General features: G+C 39.0%; 1 protein-coding gene across 1 annotated transcript in view; it reads left to right on the top strand.

The window, feature by feature from the left end:
- Positions 1 to 7244: 7244 nt before the first annotated feature.
- The window catches only part of LOC127627514 (actin-binding LIM protein 3-like), a 144639-nt gene continuing 129592 nt past the window's right edge, over positions 7245 to 22291 (top strand). The window contains exon 1 of the mRNA XM_052103923.1: positions 7245 to 7569. Coding sequence (XP_051959883.1) covers positions 7557 to 7569 — 13 coding nt within the window. The 5' untranslated portion in view covers positions 7245 to 7556. The remainder of the gene's footprint in view (positions 7570 to 22291) is intronic.

The following is a 22291-nucleotide window of genomic DNA, read 5'->3' as shown; positions in this document are numbered from 1 at the left end:
TACATGTTCTTTCATGGGATCCAGAGTTACAGCATGTTTCAGTTTTACAGTACCTACTTTAGTAGGTGGATCTGTCCCTTTCCATGATTCGACATTGCACAAAAGTTGAATCAAAGCTCCTGTATGTGAATCACTGCCTTCTGAGCCTGATACTCTCCCCCAGAAGTCACCTGATATGTTCATGTCATGAATGAGATGTTTAATGATATTACATGCTAAAATTAGGTCTGCACTCAATCAATCAACAATTAGAGCAGGCACAGAGAAACAGCAATCAAACACTTATTTCTGTTGATCACACATTCTCAGAGGGCTTGTTTTTAGATCAGTGTGAGCAATGTTGGAGATACATCATCTGGGGTAAGTACTTTTGCTTCTATGAGTTTGGACAGGCCTTGTGTACTCATAATACAGACCATAGACCCACTGTCAAGCATGCCTTGATTCAAAACAACATCCTGTACTAAAGCATCAGTAAAGAACAGATCATCATCTGTGTGAAATCTCTAAACATTCTTAAAAATCTTGTCAGCAACTGTGTCACAAATCTCTGAATAAACAGATGCCACATCAATATCATCACAAATAGGGGACATCACATATGGCCCTCCACTAGACTCCTCCTCATGTGGGCTATCTAGTTTTCCTGCTGACCAGAGCCAGCACTGCTTTGCTGGACATTTGCTTTCAGGGCAGTCCCAGCAGAACAAGCTGATGCTCTGTGGTCTGAGGAATGACAGTTAAAGCACAGACGGTTTATACAACAGTGTAAAACAGTATCATGATTCGCATCACCACATATTTGACATGCTACATTTTGTTTAGTTCCACCACCAGTTACTTTCTGCTGAGGTCTGGATGATTGTGTCGCATGCTGACAAGAACCTTGTTCCAAAACTCATTCCAAAAGAATCTTTGTTCATTCACAAATCTCTGTGGAATGAGCATGACATGTAAAACCAATCATATGTGCATATGTGTTGGAGCTTATTCTCACTCTGATTCTCATCCAGTCTAACCAGCACATCAGCTGCAGTCCATTCATCTAATGGCTTTCACTTGAATATAAGAGCCAGCTCTGGATAAGGACAGTTTTGAATGAACATTACAGTAACTGCACAAAAAGGGTCTTTTCAGGCCTTCCTCAGCAATATAAATAGCTTTGTGCAGCTTAATCCATTAGTTGAATGGCTTCTCATTTCATTAGAGCAAAGTGGCATAGAAATCTGCCAAAGGCATGCATGAATACACAGTGTCACTATGTGTTGTTTGAGCAGGTCAAAAGCAGGTCAAGACTCATATTAAGAGTCGAATCCCTTTGTTTTGACCAAAACACCCCAGACTCAAAACAGGTGATAAAGTTCTGTTTCATTCTGTTTCACTATGTCATTAATCAGGTTCACTGGCACAGCATTTAGATCAGGGAATTGTACAGAATCATCAGAAACAGAACAAGACTGAGACATAGTAGGTGTCTGCAAATTAACACTTCTTGTGTGGATAGGGGTTGAAGGAAATGGACAACTTTTATCAACCCCACCAATCTGATGTACCAGCATGAATCCTAGTACACCTCTACCTATCTTCAACTGACACTCACAACCCTCCATATCTGTATCGGTGTTTAAAAATATAGATTTTCAAAATACAAATGCCACTTGAAAGCACTTGCAATTTTTTGCAATTCAGAATTCAAGAAAAAGTCAGCACTTTAGAATATCCCAAAACAGTATTTGAAGGTCTCGAGAAAATTTATTAAATTCAATTATGAAGATATTTCAGTCCATTAAACACTTTAGAAGTTCTCAGTAATTGAAAATAGTGTTTAAGACTGTAACGTTGCTGGCAGGCAAAGACACAGGAGCAGACGAAGACGATGGAGTGAAGAATCCAAGTGCAGTTTTATTTACAGATGTGCAATGAAAAAACCCTAACTATAAACGTGAACATAAACATGAACTTGAAGCTGTGGCAACTTGACGTATCAGCGCGTGGAGCATGGGATCAGGGTGGGGGGAGGGGGGCGTGAGAGGCTCAAGGGGCGGAGCTGATGGGGCTGAGGATCAAGGTGGAGTTGTAGGGATGGAGGTCCCCTGTGGAGCAAAGGCGGGCCTGGACTCAGATGCAGTTTATTTAAACAAAATGTGAAATCCAAAAACCCAGACTATAAATGTGAACTAAACATAAACATGAACTTGACTTGACAAAAACTAGACAAAGTAATCAAACAATGAACCAATGAAAACAAGACACATGAACATGTAGGGAAACATTAAATCACATTACAAAAACCAGGAAATAGACTTTTCAAAATAAAAGACATGAAAACATGAACCAAGAATAAACATGAACACATATCTAAACATGACAAAGATCCTTAACTAAAAATTATTCACCTTGGTCTCAAAGATATTTAGTTCCCAATTCATATCATGTTTAAATGTCAAACCTCTCATCCACTCAGTCACGTTGTAGCAGCGCACAGTCATATACAGGTGAATCTCAAAAAATTAGAATATCGTGCAAAAGTTCATTAATTTCAGTAATTCAACTTAAAAGGTGAAACTAATATATTATATAGACTCATTACAAGCAAAGTAAGATATTTCAAGCCTTTATTTGAAATAATTTGGATGATTATGGCTTACAGCTTATGAAAACCCCAAATTCAGAATCTCAGAAAATTAGAATATTACATGAAATCAATAAAAAAAAAAAAGGATTTTAAATACAGAAATGTCGGCCCTCTGAAAAGTATAATCATGCATATGTACTCAGTACTTGGTTTGAGCCCCTTTTGCATTAATTACTGCCTCAATGCGGCGTGGCATGGATGCTATCAGCCTGTGGCACTGCTGAGGTGTTATGGAAGACCAAGATGCTTCAATAGCGGCCTTCAGCTCTTCTGCATTGTTTGGTCTCATGTCTCTCATCTTTCTCTTGGCAATGCCCCATAGGTTCTCTATGGGGTTCAGGTCAGGCGAGTTTGCTGGCCAATCAAGCACAGTAATACCATGGTCATTGAACCAGGTTTTGGTACTTTTGGCAGTGTGGGCAGGCGCCAAGTCCTGCTGGAAAATGAAGTCAGCATCTCCATAAAGCTTGTCTGCTGAAGGAAGCATGAAGTGCTCTAAAATGTCCCAGTAGACGGCTGCGTTGACTCTGGACTTAATAAAGCACAGTGGACCAACACCAGCCGATGACATGGCTCCCCAAACCAACACAGACTGTGGAAACTTCACACTGGACTTCAAGCATCTTGGATTGTGTGCCTCTCCATTCTTCCTCCAGACTCTGGGACCTTGGTTTCCAAATGAGATGCAAAATTTGCTCTCATCAGAAAAGAGGACTTTGGACCACTGAGCAACAGACCAGTTCTTTTTTTCTTTAGCCCAGGTAAGACGTTTGACATTTGAAGCCCATGTCCAGGACCCGTCTGTGTGTGGTGGCTCTTGATGCAGGAACTCCAGCCTCAGTCCACTCCATGTGAAGCTCCCCCACACATTTGAATGGCCTTTTCCTGACAATCGTCTCCAGGCTACGGTCATCCCTGCTGCTTGTGCACCTTTTTCTTCCACACTTTTCCCTTCCACTTAACTTTCTATTAATGTGCTTTGATACAGCACTTTGAGAACATCCAACTTCTTTTGCAATTACCTTTTGAGGCTTTCCCTCCTTGTGGAGGGTGTCAATGATGGTTTTCTGCACAACTGTCAGGTCAGCAGTCTTCCCCATGATTGTGAATTCAACTGAACCAGACTGAGAGACCATTTAAAGGCTCAGGAACCCTTTGCAGGTGTTTAGCTGATAAAGTGTGACACTTTGAGCCTACTTTACTGAACCTTTTCACAATATTCTAATTTTCTGAGATTCTGAATTTGGGGTTTTCATAAGCTGTAAGCCATAATCATCAAAATTATATCAAATAAAGGCTTGAAATATCTTACTTTGCTTGTAATGAGTCTATATAATATATTAGTTTCACCTTTTAAGTTGAATTACTGAAATTAATGAACTTTTGCACGATATTCTAATTTTTCGAGTTTCACCTGTACATATAACCCGGTAACTCCTCCACTGCCCAGACGTGAAACTCTGGCTTGGCGGCCATGACGTGAAACTCTGGCTTGGCGGACATGACGTGGAACTCTGCATTGGCCGACATGACGTGGAACTCTGCATTGGCCGACATGACGTGGAACTCTGGCTCTGCGGCGGCCGACATGACGTGGAACTCTGGCTTGGCCGCCATGACGTGGAACTCTGGCTCGGTATAAAATGGTTACAAAATAATACAAAAACATTTGGAACACAAATGTTTTCAATAATACATATTTTTAAAGTGAAATCATTAAAGGTGCACTCAGTAACTTTGTCTTTGTGCCATCTTGGACTTACCCAGATAGCACACATACGTCCCCGAGATGTCTGTTTTAGATGTTTTGATCTGGAAAGCATCACAATCTGATAAAAATCTGCTAAACATCTTAAAAAGATCAGATTTATGAACATTTCACATCATAAACATCTCAAAGACATCTGCTGAAAGTCTAATGGACATCTGAGAGGAAACAGATACAATACGTCAAATAGGCGTATTGAAGATGAGCAAACAACATAAAATAGACATCTTCCAGATCTAATAGATGTCTGGGCCAGGTTACTGAGATTAAGAGAGCAGTGTTGCCAATTTAGCGACTTTGTCGCTAGATTTAGCAACTTTTCAGACCTCTTTAGCGACTTTTATTAAAAAAAGTGACTAGCGACAAATCGAGCGACTTTTTGGACAAACCTTAGCTACTTCCGTAGAAGAAAGTGGCCAATACTGCCCCGCGAGCGAGTGGCCTTGCTTTCCTGCCCGGAATCGGAGGCACACCTCTCTCTGCGTCTACTCTGTTCAGTAAGAACAGACTGAGAGAGAGGTGAGCAGGCGAGAATGCGGAGCAGCACAATCAGTTGACCGCACGGCAGCTGACATAGCGTGAATGAGCTGCTCATGTGCATACAGCGTTTCCAAGGACCAATCACGAATCTGAATTGTTTGCTCCCCTTTAGTTTTACATTTAAAGAGTTTAATTTGAACGTTTATTTTTATTCTTTTCGTGCACTTAATCACAGAAGATTTTTAGACGGTTGTTCATTCCTGTTTCAAACACATAACAAACTTTACATTTTGCTACATTTGTATATATGGAATTAATAGGGTATTACAGTATGTACAGTAAGCACAAAGAAGCAAACACATTTAAAGGGCGGACACTATGCAAAATGTAAATGAGACGCGGCGACGTCACGAATTTAGTGTATGACATCATCTAGCGAAATGTAACGATTTTTCAAGCAGGCTTTTGCTACTTTCCATTGAAACTAGTTGGCAACACTGTAAGAGAATAGTAGGCCTATTCAGCTGGTCATGTGATCCTATATGGCAGCCCCCATGTGTGGACCCTCTCCATGTAGAATAAAACAGCTTTTATAAAGTTACTGTTATGACTGGAGTCTTCGTTTTAATGTGAGTGCTCATGATTTCATACAAACATTCATAGGCGGAGCGTGTGTAAGGCTGGGGAAGGCTTAGCATTCCCCTGGCCACGTACTTGAGACTAGCAATATACATACAATTCGAGAGTGAAAATGTATCCCTCAAAAGCAGCCTGCCTGCTACTACTAGTTGCTTTTATAGAGAAAAACTGCCCATAATTGCTGGTCTAGGATCAGTTTCCTCCACTCCAAAACCAAATGATAAGCGCGGCTGAGCTGGCTCAGCTGTGGTCTGTGGAAAGCCAGCGTAAATTGCATGCGGTGCGCACGCGCAGAGATAATTCATGTATATGCTGGATTTTTTTCTTTCGATAAACAATTTTTAAATAAATGAAAGCAATATAATTCATAAATTACAATGTTTTTATTAAATTGTGATCACTTTGAATACAAATTCATTCATTTAAAAAAAAATGTTAATGACACCCATAACCGCACTCGCCTAAAACCGCGGGTGGAGTGCTAAAATGTGACCCAGAAGGCGCGCAGTTTCTTTTAAATAAATATGCGACCACCCTCTCTATCAACCCTAAATTGGCATGTACTGAGATGAATTTACTGAAACTGAACTCACGTCACACATCTCCTGGCTTCGTTAAGGAGGCACTCTCGACTGGATTTTATCCAAACTTCGAAAAACTTTTCAAGTTGGCTCTAACATTACCGGTGGGGACCGCAACATGCGAGAGATCTTTTTCAGCTAGGCGACGCGTAAAGAATTGGATGCGTTCAACAATGGGACAGGAGAGACTTTCATCCTTGAGTCTGCTGCATATTGAGAGTGACATAACCACAAAACTAAATAACGAGGACATCATCAACGCATATGATGCCAGGTCTAAACGCAGGATTTGGCTGCATTAGGTAAGGCAGTGTTTATTTATATTGGCTGATTATTATTTAGTACTGATTGCTTTTTTGCTAAAACATTTTTTTTTGCTAACAGTTTGTAAACGTAGTCGCGTTAATAACAAATTAGTTAACGGGAGCGTTTATACTGGGACGTTTAAGTTGTTGCTAGGCGACACGTTGATTAAAACCTACAAAAATCGATTTAAATGCATCAATGGGAAGCGCACATCTTAGCCTTGCCCTGGAGTTGGTTCACCCTCCGCCTATGCAAACATTGTACAATTACAACTCATGTCTTTAAGAGTTTAACCTTTTTAATGAGGGGAAAAAATTACTGCGTGCACCTCTAAATGCCATCCTTCCGCCAGAAAATGTAGTCCCTCACTGTAATCCACTGGGAAGCGCCATGATGATTCTAATTGCCTGAATTGATGAATACGTTTCACGCTAAACTTGTGTAGTTGTTGGCTGTCATAACTCAAAGTAGTTAATGACATCAACGTAACTAACCTCGGACCATCGATTCATGATATCTACCTTCTCAGGTAGGCACTGTTAAAAGAAACTCGACGCTTTGAAACAGAAAACAGCAATATAACAAATTAGTTTGCAGACTAATAAAAGAAGCCGTTTAATGTTTATGTTTTATGGTCAGTGTGTTTAATGTATCCTACTTTTGATAAATAGGCTACTAAAGCAGTATAGAAATTGCGTTTCTCTACAAATTGCAATACCGACAAAGTCCAGAAGGTGGAAGTTTCTTATTATTTTTACGCTCGTGGTGGGTGTCGGTCTTCTCTGGAGAGGGGAGAGAGGAGGAGAGGAAGGCAGTCTTTGTCCCGTGAGCATCTTCGGGTGGACACATGCGCTCAGTTGGGACAGAACAGGAGCTCCGCTGCAGGATTCATGCTGTGCAGGCGGGCTGTGATTGAGCAGCTCATGCAGGACCTCCAGTACAATCTGGATTTACTGTTTTCCAATCTCTTAACCAGACAGAAAGAGAGCCGTGGGCACTGCTGATACACCGTGTCCTTCAAAGTCTAGAGGTTTATTCTTTACACCTTCACCTGGACCTGAGGTCCTCTCAATTTTATTTATTAAGAATGCAATGAAGAAATGGTGAAGAGAGAGTGAGTGTGAACTGCTCCAGGACACTTTTCATCATGAACACGAACGGTAAGAATTACATTTCAGTTTGGCCACATTTGAAAAAAAGTCAATATCAAGATCTGTCTGCTTTATTGGCTACTTAAGCGAAATTTGCACCATATAAATTTAATAAAGTGAAGAATATTGTGGGCAGTTAGTAAACACATTACTCACCTGGAAATTATTATTATTATTTTAAACTAAGTTTAGATAGTTCTTATATTTGTGATATTTGTGATAATATAGTAGTAAAATGGTCTAGATTTGTATTTAATTCAATTTCTACAAACTTAATAAATATATAAAAATAATAAGTAGGCCTAATAATAAATAAAAAAAAAAAAAAATAATAATAATAATAATAATAATAATAATAATAAATATATATATAATATATATATATATATATATATATATATATATATATATTTTAACAGTTGTTACCCAGGCCATGTATAAAGTTAATTGAGCACACATTGACATAGTGGGGCATGTTGTCACACTAGATGGTCTAAGCTGTCAAAATAGCACCCTGCCATTTAATAGACTGTTAAAGAAAAAAAATATATAAAGCAACATTTTATTATAAAGCACAAAACGGTTCCTGCAACGGCAACATTTTTAAAAGTTATTTACAAAAATATACAGTAATATATTAAATATTTGACATTTAATTACTTTATATTACTATATTTATAATTAATTATACATTAATTTACAATAAATAATTTTTTTAAAAATATTTTAAAACGTTTGTTTTATTGTATTTATATAAAAATTTGTACTAAAAATATAAAAACATTAATACAATTTATTAATCATTATATGGTTGACTTTTGCCAGAAAGTATTTGTGTGTTTTTATTGTGTTCACTTGCTTATCCCACAGCTATTACAAAGATATGATATTGGAATTGTAGTTTGGAGGATTGAATTCACCAAACATATCCTAATTTAAGACTGTTTTGATCTAAATGTTTAAAACCAGAATACAACTGCTAGAGAAAATAAGATTTTGTATACAATTACTAAGATTTGCCCTTTTGACAACTTCTCACAACTGATGTATTGGTCTAATCCCAGATGAAGATCACCCAGTTAATCATGTAGTAGCTCTCTGTTTTATTTGACATCAGTGCATGTCTAAAGATGTATAATACTTCCTGGTTACTTGAACAAGTGACTAAAGATTCAATCAACAGTATTACTGTCCAACAAATCTCATCTCTCCTCTCAGAATTGAGTTCCTCTTTCAGCTGCCTTCAGCAAATGTTCTTCAGGCACATCTGTTGAGCACATTACAATTAAAAGTGTCCAGGTGAAATATTGCTGAACTGCAACAAACCCTCATTGTAAAACTTTTGAAGTTTGACTATTAGTTGTAATTTAATGCCTAATTCTGTTTTTCTAATAAATACCAGATTTGAACAGGAGCCTCACTCATGCTGTGCAAATGGGAAAGACTTACTAGTAAAGGTAGCAATAAGTAGACACAAATGTTTTTGATAATATTGCTTTTTGTAGTTTACTTGTGTGCAGGGGCGGAGCCAGGAGTTTTTCAAAGGGGTGGCCAGGCAGGGAACTAAAGAACTAAATTGTGCCTTAAAAAGGATACAAAAAAATGTGGTGTCATGAATTGGTCTGTCTCTCGCTCTGTCTGCCTGTCTCTCCATGATAAGTAATAAGAACATTGAGCATTTCATATAATGTTGTTTTAGTAAGATCCATGCACAGTTTAAATAGGCCTACTCACTGTACAATTGTCTCACTGTAAAAAAAAAAAAGAAAAAATGTCAGCTGTGGTTGCCAGAATAATTATGAAAAAATACAGTAAAAATGTAAACAACTTTACAGAACAATCTGTAAATTTTACAGTTTAAAACTGTTCTAATTTACATGACCACGATTGCGCTGAAAATTTTTTTTTGTTAAATTTACAGTAAAAAAAAACAGTAATAAACTTGATATTAACCTTCTGAAACTGTAAAAATCTGCTTTTTACTTTACAAGATACTGTTAATCACTGTAATAATTACAGAAGAGCACATGATAACATTAAGTTCATCAGTAGTGGACTTTGCTGGGGCAATGATCAATTTAGATGTAGAGACAGTGCTCAGTGTCACTCACACAAACACTAAACACCATCAGGGTAACATGTGAAATTAAAATAATCCAATAAACATTAACAAAACTACATCAAATGTAACACACCCAAACGTACATATCTGATATTAAAAATAAGAAGAAACAACTATTCCCATAAAATGAAATGAACTGGGTCACGCAGGGAATTCTGGGAATGCACGATTATTATTATTTTTTTTTTACTGTAAATAATATTATTTACAATAACAATAATTTATTATAAAAAGTACATGTACTCTCTTGTTAAACAATGTACATTTTGTACCATTAATTGTACAGGAAAATCATACTTTTACTAAAAACTAATTTTTTTTTCAACATTTTATTGTAAAAACTACTGTATTGTCTATATTAATATGCTGATAAATAGAAGCCAAGTGTGGAGGTTACTACATCCTGCTGGTTGCATGTTTGTTAATGCAGATATCACAGAGTGCTTGTAACAGTGTGAACATACATATTCGGGGGCTTGTGCTCAAGCTAAGAAAAAAGGCACCCCTCGTAATTATTTATAAAAAATAAAGTTACACATTAGCACAACTTTTACATGCATTTTTTTTTTCAATATGCATACACATTCACATGCAAATGTTTAATATTCAACAGATTTCTTCAAAATTAGCAATTCACACAGAGATTGTCTTTAGCACTCACTTATGGTAAATGGTCTGCACTTATATAGCGCCTTTTTAACCTTATCAGTATTCAATGCGCTTTACACTGTTGACTCATTCACCCATACATTCATACACCAATGGCAGCAGAGCTGCTATGTAAGGTGCTAGCCTGCCATTGGGAGCAAATTGGGGTTCAGTGTCTTGCCCAAGGACACTTCGGCATGTGGAGTCGTGTAGGCCGGGATTCAAACCACCAACTCTGCGATTAGTGGCCGACCCGCTCCACCAACTGAGCCACAGCCGCCCACTTATATCAGTGATTTTGTGAGACTGGTGGGTGGACCTCAGATCCTCTGGGGGGGTCCGGGGGCATGGTCCCCCACAAGAAAATGTTGTACATTTTAAAGTTAAATGCATCAATCTGGTGCACTTTGAGAGCAAACTTAAAAGGCTAGATCTATGAAGAACTTTGTGCTCTTGTAAACAATTTTGTGCCCTAGTAGTAATTTAATCATAAACACATTGCATGTATAGATATGAATGGTGATGACATGGCAAAAAAGTCACACCCACAACACATAAACGAGACAGAGTTTAACGAAGTTTACAAATGGTCAGAACACAAAATTGACTAGAGCATACATATGAGCCATCAAAGAAACTTAGCAAAATTGCTTACCTGTGTTGAACTCGCTCCTCAGTTGCTGACTGGGAGTGAGAGATGCTTTGCCGAAGTGCGCAAAACACAACGCTATAGACCTTTTGTGTCATTATGAGAAGAGTAGCAATATTTTCAGTTCATTATGAAACTGTGGAGGGACAACACAGTCTACGTAATTAATGGAAAACACCGCTATTTTACATTTATCACAAGAACAGGCAACACCAAAGAAAACAATGCCACACTGTGCATGCTTTAGTGGTCTATAAAAATCAGCTGTCCATCGTGTCTGATGACGACAACCTGTGAATCTGTTTCCTTCACAGATTTCTGTCATTGTCGAGAGTTTGCCAGCTGTTGAGAGGAATTTTTGGTTTCATTTGATAGTGTCTTTGTAATGCAGTTTAGGTCTGCCTATGCTGCTAAACCCTTTTTGAAGTTGTGAGTACAGGATTAGTTTAGTTAGTCGGTGGTCATCTAACTGAATGACATGACCTGTCCATCGCAGATTTTTAAATTCACACATGCTTGGTAAAGTTGCATGCGTTGCACAAATGAGTTATTTGGTATGTGTTGCCACCATTTGATGTTCATTATCTGCCGGAGCTGCCTCATCATAAAAGCATTTAGCTTGTGAGCAGCAGCCCTGTATGCAGACCAGGATTTCCGCCCCATAGAGAAGTGTTGGGAGCACATTGGCCCGATATACTGTACATTTTGTTCTCTGGGTGAGGTGTCTGTTCTTCTAGACCCTGTCCTTTAGTCTTCCAAAGGCTGCTAAGGCTTTTGATTTCTGTAATTCCAGCTCTTCGTCCATTTTGTTGTCACAGCTGACAGTGGAGCCGAGGTACCTACTGTAAATTGGTGCACCTGCGCAAGGTCTTCTCCATCTATCTGAATTTGGCTGCCCGTGCCATAGGAGCCAGGAGGTGCTTGGAACATCATCTTCGTCTTCTTGATATTGATCTTCAGACCAAAATCTCAGTCTGACCTTGTGAAATGAAAGATGATGTCCTGTGCATCTATACGAGTATGAGCTACGAAGGCAGTATCGTCAGCGAACATGAGTTCTCGTAATACTACTGTCCTGATTTTTGTGCCTGCTTTAGGGCTGCAACTAACAACTATTTTAATAGTCGACTAGTCACCGACTATTGAAACGATTAGTCGACTAATCGAAAAATTATTAAATTTTTTTAAAATTTAGCATGAGATTGCTTTAATTCTCTATTTCTGCTCCATCAAGTGGGTGAAATGGGTTCTGGATGGCAGGATGTAGTCTGGATTGAACTGGGCTATCATTTGTTGAAACCCAGCACCATCGACCATGGAGAGCGGCCTCATATCATAGATCAGCATCTGCAATACTGACTCAGTGAGGGCATTCGCCTGTTGTGGGGGTGCACGTCTGATTCTTTTGCAGAAAGGGGTCCATGGTGGCTCTCTTCTTCAGACTGCATTCATTTAATTTAAAATACTTTTGTCAGGCACAGTCGGGCATAACGTTAAATCCTTTTTTTTCTTTTTTTACCGAAAATACGCTTATAAAATGTACAATGTATATCCAAAACAAAACGTATTAGCTTCCATGTTATTTAAATCTTACCGAGGCGAGTCAAACTCCGTTTCATTCAACTGTCCGACGTGCTTTCTCTTTAAATGTTCGTGCATCACCGAGGTGCTGCCGTGATACGCAAGGACTGCTTTGCAAACCATGCAGGTAATCTTTTTATTCGCCGTATCCAGGCTAAAATGCTCCCAAACTTTAGATGTTTTGGTACGCGCAGCTGCTGCGTTGGACCCCGCCATTTCTGTATGTTATCGCTCAGCAGAGAAGCTAATGCGCATGTGCGACTCTCGGCAGAGATTGTAATGAAGAGAGGTGCCTCGGTCGGAAAAATCATGTCTGGCGACAACTTCGACAATGAAATTCATTGTCGACTATTTCTATTATCGATTTTTGTCGACAACGTCGACGAATCGTTGCAGCCCTAGCCTGCTTTGAGCTGATTTCCTTTAAACAAGTCTGCGCCTGTTCTTGTCTGTATGCGCACGCCCTCTTCATAGCCTTTGAAAGCATGGGCCAGGACAATAGAGAGATATATCGAAAAGAGTGTTGGGGCGAGGACACAGCCCTGCTTCACACCATTGTTGACTTCAAATGGCTCTGAGGTCTCTCGCTTCATGTTGACTGAGGCTTTCATTCCAGAGTGTTAAGCAGCGATAAGGTCGGTGAAGTGTTCAAGGCAGCCAGCTCTCCGGAGGACTTTCCAGAGTTTCTCAATTGACAGTGTTGAAGGCCTTCGTGAAATCCACAAAGACCATGTAAAGCGGCATATTTTGTTCTATACATTTTTCCTGTAATTGCTTGAGGGAAAATATCATGTCTACTGTGCCTCTAACAGAGTGGAAGCCACACTGAGCCTCGGGCAGCAGGGTGTCTTCATATGAGGACATTCTGTTTAGAAGGATACGTGCAAAAACCTTGGCCTGGGGAAATTCGGTGCTTCGGTTTGGTATAGAAAGGAGTGATATACCACAATAATCCCGCACAATCGTCTAGCACTCTTTTTAAAGATTGTCATAAAAATTGTCTATAAAATAAATAACCATTCAAAATCAACAAATCTTTACACAAAATTGAATGAGGCTGTTCTCTGAATAAATAAAAGAATAAACCAACCAATCTACCCTCCAAACTACAAAGTAGGCCTGTTGTAACAATGAGAATAAGCGTGTTCTGTGTACTGAGGTGAAGGGAGCAGGGACTGTAGGGGTCTGGGTAGCTCAGTGAGTATTGTCGCTGGCTACCACCCCCTGGAGTCGCGAGTTCAAATCCAGGTCTCCTAAGCAACCAAATTGGCCTGGTTGCTATGAAGGGTAGAGTCACATGGGGTAACCTCCTTGTGGTTGCAATTAGTGGTTCTCGCTCTCAATGGGGCGTGCGGTAAGTTGTGTGTGGATCGCAGCGAGTAGCATGAGTCTCCACATGCTGTGGGTCTCCACGGTGTCATGCACAATGAGCCACGTGATAAGATGCGCAGATTGATGGTCTCAGAAACAGAAGCAGCTGAAACTTGTATTCCGCCACCCGGATTGAGATGAGTAACCGCGCCATCACAAGGATTTAATAAAAGTAGTGTGAATTGGGCTATCCAAATTGGGGAAAAATGGGATAAAAAAAAAAAACTTTCAATCTGATCTTGGCCCTGGACTAATGTATTGAAATGACAATCAGTTGGCTTACCTACAATTACCAGTACATTTTGTCTGAGTAAGAATCGATAATTTACTAGGCTATATCTTAAAGCTTTTGCTAATCAGTATGAGCATGTTAACAGTGGACGAATTATATATTTGCACATTTTCTTGTGATGGGTGACAGGTTGGCTAACGTTTCCTATATCCAAATATGATTGACTATTAGCCACATAATGCATATTTATTTACATTTACATTTATGCATTTGGCAGACGCTTTTATCCAAAGCGACTTACAGAGCCCTTATTACAGGGACAATCCCCCTGGAGCAACCTGGAGTTAAGTGCCTTGCTCAAGGACACAATGTTGGTGGCTTTGGGGCTTGAACCAGTGTCTTTCTGGTTACCAGATTACCAGTTATGTGCTTAGACCACTACACCACCACCACTCCTATATTTGTTTCAGATGCCTGACAAAGGAACTAGCCTACCAGAGTTCACTCATATTTCATTGATGATGGCGTAACAATGCTATTTTATGACAATTTCACTTGGTGAAATTAGTTCAATTGGTTTAATTTCACAACAGTGAATAAACAATGCTGAAGCTTAGGGCAAACGCTATCGTTACCTGGCTTTCACCAATGAAGGCAGGTCAGAGAGATGTGGATGCTACTCCGTAGGGCACTCGATTTGCGTGCGTTAACTGTGGTTGAAAATTGAAAATTTAAAAAAGTCCAAATAAAATATTTTTGCAAAAAGTGCACTTACCTAATCCGAGGCCAAAAGGGCAGGTGCTTAAGCACTACCTGGGGTCTATCTGTGCACGTGTTTGATGCAGAATAATTTCGTCGTACTACCGAAGCTATTCCAGGATATATACCATTCAGTTTGCCTGATCTTCAAACTGAGCCGCACAGAAATTACTGAACAGAACATGTATACTTGTTAGACTCTCACTCGCCACCAAACTCGCAAATGCACTCACTCTTTGAATGGTGTTTTTGTCATTTCAAAAGGCAGACAGAAAATGTGTTGACAGACAAATTGTTACTTCTGCAACTCAAAAACCCAGACACTTCTTGCAGTATAAAGCATTTTCTTTTGCAAACCCATTACCTTCATCCATACAGTGGCTTGGAGTTTTTTTACACCCAGCTTCCTCAGGCTTTGGGTCTTGATTCATTACTCATTTTTTTCCATTTGTTTTTACATGATTAGCAGCCACTTTAGAGCTAACAGGACTCAGGGGTCTTTCTGAGGATTATTTGTTGTTCATTATCATTCCCTGATTTCATAACTCCGGTTCTAGTGTTATGGTCCATATGAGGGCTCTCTGATCTTGTTACATACACATTGCCCCCTGTTCGGCTCCTGGACTTTAATTAGATATAGAGCTGCATCAGCATATCGTCACATGTTTTCATCAACCTCTGTTCAAAGCTTCCATCCTGCATCTTTCAAGACAGATACTGTATCACTAAAAACGTAATGTTTTCTAGTATACAATATAATCATTCTTTACTCCATGTTGCCATTTTAAAAGGCATATATATATATAAGGCACCATAGTATGTATATATATATATATATATATATATATATATATATATATATATATATATATATATATATATATATATACATACATACATACATACATACTATGGTGCCTTTTAAAATGGCAACATGGAGTATATATATATATATATATATATATATATATATATATATATATATATATATATATATATATATATATATATATACTAATAAGAAATAAGTAATAATAAGAAAACTAACAAATACAATAGGGGCTCTGCCCTTTAGGGCTTGGCCTCTAAAAATATATGATTTTTTAGGGGCCAAGCCCTAAAGGCAGAGCCCTATTGTATTTGTTAGTTTTCTTATTATTACTATTCTTACTCAGTCTATTGTAGCCCTCATAGGACAGTTCATAGGAAACTTATGAAATTTGGCACAATGATGGGGTGGGCATACAGTAAACAGTTTGGGGTATCTGGATACAAACATTTTGGCCTAGTAACAAAACTCTTATTTTCAAAATTTCTCTGCTCATGATTATTATAATGGACCCCTTACATTAAAACTTCGCCCATTACAGTGGCCATCATCTTGGATTGTGACATTTAACCATTTTTCTTTTCACTCCCTACAAATTTTTCCATTTTGCCTGAATATTCAGTTTGTCTGATCTTCAGACTGAGCCACACAGAAATGACTCAACAGAATTTTGATTCTCATTACCATTTGGAAGTTACGGCAACGCTAATGTATCGATGTCAACGTGAAACAGGAAGTGAGGCTCACAAAAATCTTTGGTTTATCAAAAGAAAATTGGTATGCTTCATTAAGTCCATGATATGAGTGTACATGCCAAGTTTTGTGATATCTCAATAACTGCTACTTTTGCTCATAACTTCTGAGCCATTTGTCCTAATATTTCTGTGTTTGGTGTCTATGTATTTCTTGGGTCATTCTTGGGATTCCAATTATCAGTGATATTGCCTTTCTGCCTTTAGTTTTAATATAAAGTGTATATTTTTAACTGTTTGTCATATTTATAAGAAAATGTGTGTGTCATTGACATCATGTCCTGAGGGTACCTGAGCAGAACTTACAGTTCAAATGAAAATTAGCATGTTTAGCATGCTACATGTTATGCTATCATGGTAATCAGTTAGCATTTAGAACAAAATAGCCTTAAAGTATATAATACTATAAAGAATAGATGTATTCTCTCTTTTAAGGCTATTTTGTTTTCATGCTATCCATAGGCAACTTTAGCTTACATACTAATTGTTAGCATGCTAATGTTTATTTTTGTGCTGACTGGAAACTTAGCTTGTCTCTTTGAGAATTGACTTCTCATTGAGAAGAGTCAATTGAGGGTGCAGCGTTTAAAGCTCTGAATCCAGTAAAGGATGGTTTTAAAAACTTCTGTTGACCTTTGGGTCTTCATGTTGGGCTTACAATGTAGCCATACTTCACTACACAATGTATCCTTCAGTTCACAACCACTTAGCTGTAACAAAATTTTCTCAGCAATCATTTAAAACTCTAAACTTGGAATGTCTCTTTGGTGTCAATAAGACTTGTCGATTATGTTGTGCAGTGGCTAAAGCTCTGGATTTCAGTCAAATTGGGAGTTCAAACCCTGCCGGTCTTGTCTTAAGGTGTGGTCACATTTACCTTTGCACTGTGAAATTCCACAGGAGAAATACAGTAATTTTCTGGTGTTGAAGATGGTGGTGAAGATTTACTCCTCGCGGATTTCGCATGGTCTTCAAGTTTGGTGAACTTTGTCAGCCGAATTCTCCACGTTGACCAATATGAAAGTTCTTGGTTTGTCAGTGACATCTGTGTGGCTGGTGCTTCGTACAATGAAATACTTTTTCCCCTCTGTCTATACCTTAGAATTGAACAGTCCAGTTTTTTGCCATTGTGCCTTAAAGAAACCCCTTTGCATGTGAAATGAGCTACAATGTTTTTCTGTGCTCACACACAGGCTGCAGGTTTGCTGTCGGGTCCAATACTTACTCATACTTCAATAACAGCCTCTTTGCAAAGACTGTTAAGGAGGGTGTAGTTAAAAATAAACTTATTTGTAATGTTGGGATTCTTCAGAAGGATCTGCAGAGTGGCAGGTTCTACACACAGCCAGAAACAGTACACGATTTGACACGAACTTTGCCTTATTTAAAACAATTTTTTTCATTAGTACTTGTGGTGTTTAATAGTATCTATCCTATTTACTTTTTATTACCTCACCTTGACTGTACAGTCCAAGTTTCTGTTTACCAAACAAGCATCATTGACATGTAAATGTGGATGGTAACGTGATAACCTATTCATCTGTCTGACGTCAGAAATTTGAGGAATTTCTCCACGTGGAGTGGTGGTGGCGTAGTGGCTAAAGCACAGGGCTGTTAATCACCTGTTAATCAGATGGTCGCTGGTTCTAACCCCATGGCCACCACCAATGTGTCCTTGAGTAAGGCACTTAACTCCAGGTTGTTCCAGGGGGATTGTCCCTGTAATAATTGCACTGTAAGTCGCTTTGGATAAAAGCATCTGCCAAATGCATAAATGTAAGTTCTGTGTAAGACTTAGTTTTGATATTTCTTAGTAGTTACATCATGTTTTCATAGAACTGTGACATCAGCCCCATTCTGCCCAGTTACTGACAAGCACCATCCCCATAACATATTTTACATCAGTTCAATTGCGTTACCTTCTAATGTTGCATTACCGTACGTGTGTTGCATTAGCAGTGTTCTTGTCCCACGTTGAAACCAGAAAGTAATCGCATTCGCATAATCAGTAATGAGGGCTATTCGGAGGTTAAATTTTCCCTTGAAGATTACATTCCCCGATGTTGTGTCGATGAAGCGACACTAGGGGTCTCTCTTGAGAGCCATCTCTGAACTTGAGAAAGGGCCAATGAGAAATTGGCAGATAGAATTTGCATGTCCCGCCCCCGGACATACGGGTATAAAGGGAGGGAAATATGCATCTGTCCATTCAGATTATTCCTTCGGAGCCGAGCGGTTGTGTGATCAGCGAGCTGTATTCACTGACTGTTCTCTCATCTCTACAAGAGCGTATGCTGTTGGATCTATGGCGCATATCAGCGGCTTTCTCCTTCTGCACAACATCTGCACAACAGTGCAGCTTTGCCCCTGGGTGCTTCGACAGCACTGTTAAAAAATAATATTTTCCTAAAAGAGTTTATTTTCTCTAAAAGACTGCATCTTTCTAAAGATGCCCTTCTGGCCCTGTGTAGTTCCTGGATGTTGTCGAGTTCTCTCCACTCCTTACGGTCACAAACGCTGCCTCGTTTGTCTGGGCAGCGATCACACCGAGGCAGCATTTGTGGATGGTTCGTGTTCTCACTGCAAGAACCTTACCACGACAACTTTGCGGTTGCGGCTTTCCTTCCTACTTCCGCAACTACCTCGACGACTGGCTCATCCTGGCCCACTCTCGAGAGCTACTATAATAATCCTGAATGGAAATGCTTGATATGTGCATAAATTGTCTAAATTCGCTTAATAGTTTATGCGCTAGACAGAGGTTGCGCTAGATGACGTGGTTTGACCATTTGTGCACAAAGCATGATGGCAATCTGCATGTTGGTTGGTATTGTGTGCAAGAGCCAAGAGAAAGCTCCAACCTTGGCACACAATTCCTTGAACAAATTCTTTATAGCCTGTGACATTCAGAAGTGTTTAACCCACAACTGGTCCTCACAATCAGCCAAAACAGTTTTAAGGCGCTATCAGGTAAATGGAGGCTGGGGCGTAACAGCCATTTCAGCCCTCATTAAATTCAATATAATTCCATCTGCAGTGTCTCCCGGCAGCATTTAATAAAATGATATATAATTCCTCTAAACCTGCAAATAACTCTCCCCTCATGACAAGGCAAGCTCCTTTAAAATAATGATTAAAAAATAATAATGCGTATGATGCAGTAAATGGAAACATGCAACAACTTGCATTTTCTTAACATTTTTAGAAATATGCTTAAAAAATGTAACATTTTGGAAGGAAATCCAGCTAGTGAGACCAGTCTGAACAAGAACTGAATTTTTAAACTGAACCATCATAACGCAGAAGTTAATATCCAGATGTAAATCCAATACATTGTGTAGACATCACATAGTACATCATTTAATTGACATTTACTAGTCTCGTAAAGCTTGGCATATGGATGGTTTATGCGGCTTTATCAAGTCTGCCTCAAGCTCTTCCAGTAAAGCTTCTTAATGTCACAGTATTTACAGTAGGCCATATGGATAAATACCATTATAAGGTCAGCGGCAAAGGATTCACTCACTATGTACAGCGGATCTTAGCAGTCATTCTGAAGTTAAAGAGATGTTTCTTACCAGTTTTTTTCATTTATAACACAAAGGGAGTGAGGGAAATGTAGATTGTGCTCACCCGTGTCAGAACTGTAGATGCTGTTACTGGACTAGGTCCCTCTCTAACACTATTTCTTATACAGTACAATATGGCAGTTATGTAACCATAAATCTGGAACCCTTGCAGAACTGTAGTGGTCTGACTGTTTTGCCAATGTATTGCTTCCCACATCATACCATCCGTGGGCAATTTTGGAGAGGGTCCCAGAAATGGACAAAAAACCTACTTAAGCAAAACAGAAGTCTTCATACTATTAATAATAAAGCATTAAATCTATACACAACCAGTAAAAAGGTTGAACATTTGACTGAATTTATGTTTTTTTCCATTATCTTCATTATCTAATGGCACATACATGTCCAGCATATATGGGAACTCCTTAAATACATCTCAGGATGCACATCATGAAGTTGGTTCACTTTGAAGAAGCTCAAATGTTAGATAATAATTCCTGCACCAGAACTCCATACTAAAAAATTACTATGGAGAAATTGGCTCCTCAACTGAAACATTTAGGATCCAAATGATGGAATTGCACGATTTGGATATAAATAAATCCTAACCCTCTCACAAACAGATAATATAATATGCACACTTACAATATTTCTTTAAGTATTACAATTGAAACACTACAAAGTAAAAATGTTCATACAACAAATGTAGAACATCAGCGATCGCATGTTATAAACGTTAATTATTCCAGTAATCTGGTAGTCAGTTGTGAACTCACTGGCAGCTGATTCACTGTATGAATCGCTGAGAAAGTGACTCTAATGCTAACCTGAGCTCCTGAGTATCTTGAATCTTTACAACTGATTCATTAAAAAGACCTAATTCATCCACGAATCACTCAAGCTCATCTCAACAGAAAGGGTGAAATGTGTTGTAAGACACACTGATGTATGTTCTAAAGATATATAATAAGGTCAAAGTTGATTTCATGTTGACTTTTACTCACCATATCCCAGTACCATCTGGACTTTTTGATTAACAGCCCCGCCTCAGGACAGAGAAAACCATACATCTCAGAAGAACTGGAGTACAACAGAAAGCAGATCCTCATGGGTGGTCACAGCGATCTTTGTAGAATGTTTGTAGAAATTCCAAGTCTCATCCAAGTCATCAGCCTACCCGATTTGTAACTGATTGATCTGTGTGACATTGCCATGGTTTTTGTGGGCAGGGACAGCTTCCCTAGCAACACCACTCAGGAGCCAAAATAATGACAGAAGTGAGTGCAGGCTACGCTGCCAGTTCCAGAAGGACACCCTGAAGACTGGCACCCGTTCTGGGCGCAGATGGCTCGAGAATGACAGACACAGCACAGCCAAGCTGGACTAAGAGCCACACAAGAGAAGAGCTAGCAAACCTGAATGTGTCATCCTCAGAGCAGGCCTGGAACACTTTTTTTTGCATTCGTATGCAATTTCATCAGATGTTATTTTGTGCGTTATTGAATTACAGCTTTAGAGCATGAGTTTTATCACACTTTTCACCAGTTCTTTTGAGATGAACTCACTGCTCACAACAACAAACAGGGCGAGCCATAATGTTCGATTCACGACAAATGACTCTTTTGAACCAGGTATTTTTAATGAATCGGCCAAAAAGGTTCATGAAATGAGTTGGAGGTTGTGTTTCAATCAGAAGGGATCATCCCTATGCACTATTCCCTTCAAAAACTTTACCATCCACAGTGAGAGCGTTTGAGATCTGGGGGATCCCCAATAATCGAAACAAGCAAATAAAACCCCCGATTATATATGCAGTGATCAATGGAAACATGGGTAAATGCTTCAAGGGTAAATGCTTCACGCTGCAACTCTCTTAAATCTCTTAAACTCTCATCCTTCACAATATTAATCTGGTGGTAGACTGTGGCTATCCACTTTCCTACAGCAATCATGAAGCGCATTCACGGTTCACATCAGGGCGTCAACGCCAGCGCTGTTTTCAACTCCATTAAAAGTCATTCAAATGCGCCTTAAATTGGCTGAACAATACTTTCTGTCACAAGTCCTATCTGGGCGTATCTTGTACAACAAATAGTGCTAGAGCTCCTTTCTCCATCACTTGATCATTGACACGAAATCACTGTTCTGTGTGTTTGTGGTGGGTTATGCTGGCTTATGCTTTATGTAAGTGCGTTAATTGCGATTAAGAAGAACTAACC

Source organism: Xyrauchen texanus, chromosome 34, assembly GCF_025860055.1.
Source record: "Xyrauchen texanus isolate HMW12.3.18 chromosome 34, RBS_HiC_50CHRs, whole genome shotgun sequence".
In the NCBI taxonomy this organism is placed as follows: Eukaryota; Metazoa; Chordata; class Actinopteri; order Cypriniformes; family Catostomidae; genus Xyrauchen; species Xyrauchen texanus.
Note: the sequence above shows the minus strand (reverse complement) of the source record. Positions and strands in the feature narration are given on the sequence as shown.